The sequence below is a fragment of the Ciona robusta genome, chromosome 8 (genome assembly GCF_009617815.1).
Source record: "Ciona robusta chromosome 8, ASM961781v2".
NCBI lineage: Eukaryota > Metazoa > Chordata > Ascidiacea > Phlebobranchia > Cionidae > Ciona > Ciona robusta.
This window is the reverse complement of record NC_143242.1, coordinates 4,721,737-4,730,765: the sequence shown is the minus strand read 5'-3', so window position 1 is coordinate 4,730,765 and position 9,029 is coordinate 4,721,737. Positions and strand designations below refer to the sequence as shown.

The window sequence follows — 9,029 nt, the reverse complement described above, 5'->3', positions numbered from 1 at the left end:
GGCGACGATACGGCTTTATAATTCTGTCAATATATTTCGTATGCTACCAAACGGGACGATACAAGAGAACACGTACCATCTTATCCCAATCTACTATACCATGGGGTAAGACGGGACACTTTAAAAACATGTTCAAATACTCTGATCGTGTTTTAGACAATTGACAACGGTCTATGGGAGTCGTGAGTATACGGTTTTATATTTTATCGAATGTTTTTGACAAATAAACTCGTATGAAATACCAGCATATTGGTGTATTACGAAACTTGCGATAAAATCATTAACGTTTGTATTAAACAAAACAAAATATCTACGAAACACTTTTACAATTTTAATTGCTATGTAATGTTGAACTGTGGATTAGAAAAAGGGGAAGAAAATTATAGAATATGCAAAAAAAAAACAAAAAGTGTATTGTATTAAATAAACAAAAACACAATCTAAAACAATCTTCAGAAGAAGTTACAACAATGAATTCATTTAAATTGATAAAAAACATCTTTATTTCGTGCAAAATCCAGATGTATGAAATTGTAAGTATGTCAGTTCAACTGTGGTGTAAGTATGTCAGTTGTTTCATCTGTGAGACAAAATGAATTGAATCTACCAAGTAATACAATCACTTATGACGTCACAGAAGGCAATAGTTTGTACCATTGTTATGTAATAGTATCCGGTGAGTGATTGCAGATGCAAATCATCATTTCCCTTATATGGAAGTCTCCTTGTCTATGGTCTGTGATGTCACAAACACCTGTGTGATGTAATAAAACAAATCATAACTTCAATATATGAACTGTAATGCACAGTAAAGTATCTTCGTTTCTTTCGAATCAAGAAATTAGAAAAGACAATATTTTTTAAAATGAAGTTTCATATTTTGTCATTTTTATTGTTGATATTGTCTGTGAGAAAAAGTGCTTCGGTTTTAAATCAAATTAGATGGTAAGTGGCTAATATACTTAAGCTAGTGTAAACATACTCATACATCATATACATGAATTCAGTATTTGTTGTAAATGGAATATGTGCTTTTATACCTATAAGAAGCTGCTAAACTAGGAAGTTAAGAGTTACGGGTTGGTGATTTGGGTAAAACAATTACTTACAAAGTTACATATGTGGTAACTCCTAAGGGGGCCACAAGTTGTATGAAACGGAACACCTGTGTTATAACAACTGTCGTCGCCCCACTATACTAGTATAAATGAAAGTTACTTTTATTTATTTATAGTAGTGGTAAAAATCCGGGTGTTCTTAGGCAGAAATTGCCGGTTTAAAAGATTAACAGAATGTAACTTGCTTATGCTAGAATAAGTACAAGTGTTTAGTCACAATAACATTATTATGATGTCAGCAGTTTCCTGTTTCCTTAGAAATGTAACGGACCTAATGGTTGTTACTATCTTGGTAGTGGCATGAAGTAAATAAATATAAAACATCAAATACAAAACTGTATAATGTAAAACATCATGTATTATACATGCATATTGTTCTAATACTGTCTGGCATAAATCTAATAAAGCATTTTTGCCAATTTAATTTTGAACACCAATATTTAACGTCCTATTTAGTATTTAGGTCGCCTTTATTAGGGTTGACCATTACTTATTAGAACAGGGTATTAGTATTGTAGCTGTATTAGTATTGTAATTTACTAATATATGTATTATTAAGTTAAATGATTTACACAGAATGATTGTAACTTCATTATCTTCGCGTGGCGGGGTAACCCCAGTCATTATAACCTGGGTGTTTTGTTTCATAAACCTTAAGATTAACATGTATGTAATGTTATACAGTGTTTATCTATGTTATAAATGATGTGTTTTATATATTTTACATGGAGTAATATACAATATAATATACCACAGGTGTGATACAAGCATAGATAACACAACCCAAGTGTGGAAGTCGTATAATGATTCAACATCTGCTTGTGTTAAGTGTGGGTCAATATATAGACTATTTGAAGACAGGTAACCGTCATATAGCATATTATGTATAATTAGTAACTAGTAAGTAAGCAATGAAACCATATGTGTCTGGTGTATGAAACATATCATATGAATTAGGTGAGCATGAGGTATATGTATACTAGTATTAAGTATATATTAAGATACCTATGTTATAACCTGGTAATGAGCATGGGATGTTTGAATACACCATGTGTATTTGGTGTATAAGGAGACACCCATGTTATAATAGAAATGAGCATGAGGTGTATGAATACACCATGTGTGCTTGGTGTATAAGGAGACACCCATGTTATAACTCAACAAGGATCACACAGTATGTATGTGGTGTATTATTATTAATTACAATATAATAAAAGAATCTTTACTACTTTTATAGAAGTCAAGTAGACACCTCTTGTTGCGTGGGTGGTGCGTTCACAGGTGCGAGGTGTTCTGTTCCTTGTGGAGGGGTGACTGTCGCTTGTCAAAACCGTAAGTTGAGTGTTTTCATGAGTACTTTGGGTTAGTCTGTATAAAAAGAAAACTATGTTATAACTTGACATTGAGCACGAGGTGTTTAAATTCACCATGTATTTCTGCTTTTTGGTGAATAAGAAGACACCCATGTTATAACTCAACAGCCTGTATAAGGTGTATGAATACACAATGTGTGTCTGATGTATAAGACACCCATGTTATAACATGACAGTGAGCATGAGGTGTATAAAAAACATGCATGTCTGGTGGATAAAAAATTCCATGTATAACTCTACAGCATTCACTTGGTAAAGCTACAATATATAATAGCCTACATAATACTCTTCTTATATTTACTCACTATTTTCTACACCAAACACATACAAAAGTAAAGCAACCACTTACAGAGAACACTTTCTGCGTGAATACACCGCAGCAATCTTGTGATGGCTACAATGACTGTGGAGATGGCACAGATGAGATTAAACTTTCACAAATTACACCCGGGTGCACTCAGTGTGAAAATAATCAGTTTCAATGCAAAATGGTATCAATATTCCCACAATGTTTTCCCAGATCCAAGGTGTGTTCTTGCAGACTGTAAACTGGTTTAGCTATTGTTATGTTAATCTGGCACTGTGGATTAGTGGTTGAGGGCTTGTATTGTAAGCGAAGGATAATGTGTTCAATGATCTACTAACAGCTGTATGAGTCATGGAACAAGACACTTAACAGACATTGCCAGTGGTCACTAATGGCTTGTGGCACCCTGGGTATCAGGGTAATAGGCCAACTCTGGCCTAAATCTCAGGTCCCATAGATGGCACTTTGCAGAACCTTACCCACATAGAATATGCAATATGTTATCTAAGATTTAGTCAAAGGTGCTCAAGGTGTGCAGTTTAGGAAACACAATTTTCTAACCTTGATTGATTTTAGCCTAAAAGGTTGCATCTAATACACCAGTAGCTCATATTATTTTACTTGTTTTTGTATAACCACCAACCTTTAAAATCTTTACCGAAATTCCCACTTGCACCAGGTATGTGACGGGGTAAAGAACTGTGTGGCAGGCTCCGATGAAATCAATTGTTTATACCACGGTGGAAGGTGCAGGGGGTTTCTGTGTACCAACATCCCACAATGTATTGCTGAGAATGAGGTAGATTTATTTATACTCTAAGAATATTTTGTTTAATTAAATAGTTCGAACAAATTTCTAAGTTCTTTTTTTCTGCTGTGCCTCATTGTAGGACCTCACCCATATAGAATAGAATGTGTGTATACAAAGTTGGTAATAAACTATCTGTGCTATAAATCCAATGTACCATGTCATGTCTTAAAACAGACCTCAGTAACATCTCACACTAAACTACTATTTAAGCCAAGTTAGCCATAGTATCTCACAGACTCAGTCCCCGTTTCTTCAATAAACATTGCACTGCTCTTGCTTGCCATAGTATCTCAGGGATTTTTACCCATTTAGAAAAAAATCAAAATCACACTACCCTAAAATTCTGGTTTCTTTTATGTATATCAAGCTACCCTAACATATACCCAGTATACAATGCCGCATCTAACAGATTCTCACCCATATAGAATAGAATCAAAATATCAACATTACAAATAAATCCCAGTTTTTTTTAATGAACATCACATTATCATTTTGGCATTTTTTACCCAGGAACGCAACACCTTGCAATAGTATCTCAGGGATTTACCCATATAGAATAAGAATCAAAACCACCCTACACTAAAATAATGGAATCTTCTATACATATATCAATATCTTACCCAGGTATGCAACGGGCACAAGGATTGTTATGATGGTTCAGATGAGGAAGGTTGTTACCTTGGATGTCAGGGTCACTTCCATTGTAACAATACTGGGAAGACGCAACAACTTCCATTGGGAAAATGCAACGATAATGAGACCATTGTGACAAACAAAGTGTGTGATGATGTCATAGACTGTGGGAATAAAGCAGATGAAGTAAGAACACGTTTAAAAAATAAAAACATAAAAGTTTAACAAAAATTAGAGTAAAATATAGAGACAAGCAATTTAAGACAGTTTCAATAAAAATATGACACATGGCCCTTATCAAAAAATCTGTGTTTTATGCAGCTTGCTTAAAGACATCTATAATATTTATTCAATAAAACTGGAACTATACACCATGTGTATCTGGTGTATAAGAAGACACCCATATTAAAACTTGGCAGTAAGCATGAGGTGTATGAAAGATGAATTAGATATCTCTATCTGGCAACTAACCAAATCTCTTCCACTCACAGTCAAACTGTCACAGTTGGACAGCATGGAGTAGCTGGCAGCCATGTTTGTGCCCAAACAACAACCAAGCTGGAGAAAAAGTTAGAGCTCGAAAATGTGTCACACACACTAATGTAAACACTCATGTCAATGGTAAATATAACTTGGGGTTGAAACTTGTGTTTGCTAAATGGGGTGTAACGGTCACGCCTTTTACCCAATACATTCTTTCTTTCTTTTTTTAATAAATAAGCGTGTTTTAACAACTGTTGTTTTACCAATACTACCTGTCTTTTCGCTTTTGTAAAATCTACCGATCGTGACCGAAGAGACGAAATAATTTTATTTCATTTAATACTTGTGAATAGACATAAACCTGAAACTATATATGCAGGAAAATGCAATGGATTAAACACTGACGCATTGAATTGTAACTGCACATTAGAAACAACAACAACTGCAGCACAAACAACAGATGCAACAACAACAACAGAAACAACAACTACGGCACCAGGTATAGTGAAAACATAACAAATACATATATATATATATATATATAGGACTTTTAGATTTAGAATATCAAAAAATAACATACCAAGCAGCACTTATAACATTTTGCGATCTTAGGTGTCATGTTTTTTAATTGTTTAACGAAATCCGGGTGACATTATTTATACTTCGAATTTATGCTTATATTTGCAACAAGTACTGCCGTACTGGTTAATGGTTACTGCTTATAACTTATAAAGAAAAAAAAACAAACTTTTTTTATAAATTTATACACAGACTTTAATGATATTTAGCAACTAACCAAAGTATTTTAACTTCACAGTTGGGACAAGCCCGCCACTCAGCGAAAGCATGATTGCAATAATTTCGGTTGGAATCTTAGCCGGGATAATTCTCATAGTAATTATCATCCTACTAACCTATGCGTGCTGGAACAAAAGAGTTACAGACAAAAGAAAAAGAGCGATAAGTCAACACTACAACCCACAAAGCATTGACCCACTTTACCCCACCAACAACACATTAATGCAGAGCACACATACACTGCCTATTTCCACAAATACATTAGGAAGATCTCCTATGTCCAACTTTTCCCACTCCCCATCACAAAAGAACCAAAACACCCCGCTACCTGCAACACCAGATTCAATAGAACCACCATATGAAAGTATATCGGACTTACGAGCAAAGCAAATTGACCCGTACGCACAAACTGGGGTTTCTTTGTTTGATACTTCACCTACACGAGACTATACTTCATCAATGACATCACCACCCCCTCTCCCACAAAGGTCAGCTTCCCTAATGTCCCTCTCAAGTCTTGGGGTAAATGAAATGGGGCATAAACCACACAGAGAACGAACAATATCAAGATTTCCAGCAGAAGAATTGGGTCACCCTCCAAAAGCCCCACTACGTAAAACAAAGAGTGTCGATACATTAGACAAGGATGGTTACATAGTTCCCATACCTTCAGTTAGAAGACCGAGAACAAAATCAAAATCTGTTGATCTTGTTTTGCCACCGCTTAAAAGTGAGTTTGGATTTAAAAACTTGTTTTATATGTTTATAATAATGTTGACATAAATTTGTAACACAAGGCACATACGGTGTATTCATATACCCTCATCCCTGTTGGGATATAACATGGGTATCTTCTTATACACGACAAGACACACATGGTATTCATACACATTATGTTCATTGTTAAGATATAACATGGGTGTCTATACAGCAATGTGCTGCATTTAAACTAGTATTACTTCACAACAGATGACCAATATGCCACAATGCAAGCATCACCAGAACACAGAGTGAGCAGCGCAAGTGCCAACAGCAGCCCCTACAAAAACCATGTCCGAAAATATTCAAGAGAGAATGCTCTAACTGCTCACCGCTCGACAGCAGCACCACGGCGAAGATATAGGAATAGGCAACATAAAGATGGGAATGGCAGTAGGTCGTTGTACGTTGCAAGAGCTAGAGGCAGCACATCATCAGAGCGAGCGTATCATTCCGATACATATGCAAGCATGAGTGGATCAATCAGGTACATAGCCCTTAGGCGTCAGCATTACTGTTTTTTAATATATATGTTTTATTATACAATTGGTTGGACTTGATTTTTGTCTAATACATTTTCATAGCACCAGATCCTTAGGGGCATTGTTACAATACAGTTATATCCATAGCATGAAACATAGGGAAGTTCAATGAATATTGTGGCGAACACTGTACAATTTTGGCCCTGCTTTTTGTATAGACACTTAATTTTAACAGCACGAGAACCGAGTTGTAAAACTGGGTTGGTAAAACATATCATGGCAACCCAGTTTTAAAAATAATGGTGACGTGCCAACCAGCCACCTCTAATATAACTCCTATATTCAGTTATCAGGGTGATGTTGACAGCGATTCTGGGTACGATGTGTCACGAATGTCATCATCAGATTTTATTCCTCCTGGCACACCATATAAGGTAATCACCCATAAGTTATGTTGTGTTCTTGGGTTTGTATTGAAACGCCAAATTGTAGAGTGAAACGCTGGAATAGCGAATGAAACGCTCGAATAGCGAATGAAAACTAAGGCGAGCACACACGTATATATAGGGCACTTAATTGCGACATAGCGACACAAATAACTACATAGCTACACAAAATAACTACATAGCTACACAATTAATAATGAATCACGCTGACTGCGGCACATTGCGCAGGGCAAATCACGTGACTAAGGCATGCAAGTGCGAACCACGCTGATTGCGGCACATTGCGCAGATCACGTGGCTACGGCATGCAAGTGCGCCCTTGTCGGGGGTGTGCCCGGAGGCGTGTCCACAACAAGTTACATATGTGGAAACTTGTAAATGGGCAGAGGTGTAAGAAACAAAACATCTGTGTTATAAGGTATGTTGTTGCCCAGCCCAGGGAGATAAGTAGCAGCAAAACTTTCACACTGTGTGTAGTTTTTAATGTACTGACACAGTTTTTGTTAATTGATAAAATTATGCACAATTTTAATGACTTTTTTTGCCCACCATGCGAGGATGAATAAGTTACATTCATTCATGCAAGGTATCACCAATGAGGAAGAAGGGAGGGGAACAGATAAGTCCTCCACCGTTTGATCCTCCCAAGTTAAACAGAAGAAGGATTTCATCCTTGGATGATCTGACAGCATCCGGATTGGGAGGGAAAAAGTTGATTTACACAACACTTGCTACAGCTACAGATGAAGAAGAGAGTGCAGATGAGAAAAAGGAGAAAAAAGAGAAAAATAAAGAAGGCTACACAAACGTGTTGCCTAAATCAAAAAAAGAAGAACCCCAGCTAACTAATGGAAGTGCTAGTAATAAACACCAGGCAACACTGAATGGATCACTGTTTCATGAATACGGCAAATTAAGCCCTGTAGTGTCACCTAGTGATAAGTACCCTGATCAAAACGAAACTCATTATGATGTCATATTCAGAGACAGTTTACAATCACAACATAATGGCAACGACAATCGAGAAGGATTTCTATAAATATTGTAACTGATTCTGATTGTAAAACTAATTTATTACCGCTTTTTTTGTGAATACTTGAATTTTCAACTACAATTTGTGCACAAACATTTTTTCAACCTTTATAGACACATAGTATTTTGTATTTTATTTTTATATAAAAATGATAACACATTAATTTTTCCTACTTAGTACACTGTAGTTCAAACCACTGCCTTTCCACCAAAAAATTAATTTGTGATTAGGTACAAAAGTTTCTATAATACACAATTAAAAAAGCATACCGATATTTTTATTTATTATATATATATTTGATTTGTCTATACACTTGCATTATAAAAAAAGCAGCCAGAGCAGTATCAGATATATACCCCTAACAAAACATTTATTAAAATAAGGGTGAAAAAATCTGGCTGGTGCAAATCTGAGTTTTAATTGAACACATACTGTTTCAGTTTAAATTTAATCCATTTTGTTGTTAAAACTAATGCTCCATGCTCATTGCTGTCAACTAAACATAATCACAATGAACGAAAAACAGATAACAAGAAAAACAACAATTAATCTCACTCTTGTGTCAGAGTTAAAACAATACAGACATCACATGATGGTAAAAATCACATAATTAGCAAATGTGTCAATCTTTATATATAGTATAATTAACAATACACACTAACTGTCAAGTTATGATAACACTAACGGGTGCTTAATTTGAGTAATTAACATTATATACAAACTTTATACAACAAATCATTTATTCAGAGTTTAATCAGTAACTCTTAACACAAGTTTATCAAAGCA

The 9,029-nt window shown here is 35.3% G+C and overlaps 1 protein-coding gene and 1 long non-coding RNA gene across 4 annotated transcripts; one reads left to right on the top strand and one right to left on the bottom strand.

Annotated features, from left to right (window-relative positions):
- Positions 1–239: 239 nt before the first annotated feature.
- LOC149732555 (uncharacterized) lies at positions 240–2,982 on the bottom strand. Its single transcript, XR_016385550.1, has 4 exons — positions 2,841–2,982; positions 2,371–2,486; positions 655–754; positions 240–580 (listed from the first exon to the last, which is right to left on the bottom strand). It is a non-coding gene; the product is annotated as an uncharacterized LOC149732555 (long non-coding RNA).
- LOC149732554 (uncharacterized) lies at positions 750–8,942 on the top strand. Of its 3 annotated transcripts, XR_016385548.1 has the most exons (13): positions 750–945; positions 1,875–1,979; positions 2,356–2,450; positions 2,843–3,018; positions 3,478–3,597; positions 4,234–4,428; positions 4,734–4,863; positions 5,105–5,224; positions 5,543–6,253; positions 6,493–6,769; positions 7,111–7,198; positions 7,439–7,628; positions 7,797–7,933. XR_016385548.1 is itself a non-coding variant. In XM_089882894.1 (12 exons), the coding sequence occupies exons 1-12, from the start codon at positions 866–868 to the stop codon at positions 8,247–8,249; spliced, it is 2,550 nt and encodes an 849-aa protein (XP_089739020.1). In that variant the 5' UTR covers positions 750–865; the 3' UTR covers positions 8,250–8,942. The 3 variants fall into 3 exon arrangements, 1 of the variants encoding a protein (XP_089739020.1); XR_016385547.1 differs by having other exon boundaries at positions 7,111–7,628; XM_089882894.1 differs by lacking the exon at positions 7,439–7,628 and having other exon boundaries at positions 7,797–8,942.
- The last annotated feature ends 87 nt before the right edge of the window (positions 8,943–9,029 follow it).

Excerpts from the sequence above, each read along its gene's own strand:
- LOC149732554 (XM_089882894.1), top strand. The coding sequence starts at position 866 with ATGAAGTTTCATATTTTGTCATTTTTATTGTTGATATTGTCTGTGAGA. Across the intron at positions 946-1,874 it reads GTTTTAAATCAAATTAGATG|GTGTGATACAAGCATAGATA; the intron begins GTAAGTGGCTAA and ends AATATACCACAG. Across the intron at positions 3,019-3,477 it reads AATGTTTTCCCAGATCCAAG|GTATGTGACGGGGTAAAGAA; the intron begins GTGTGTTCTTGC and ends CACTTGCACCAG.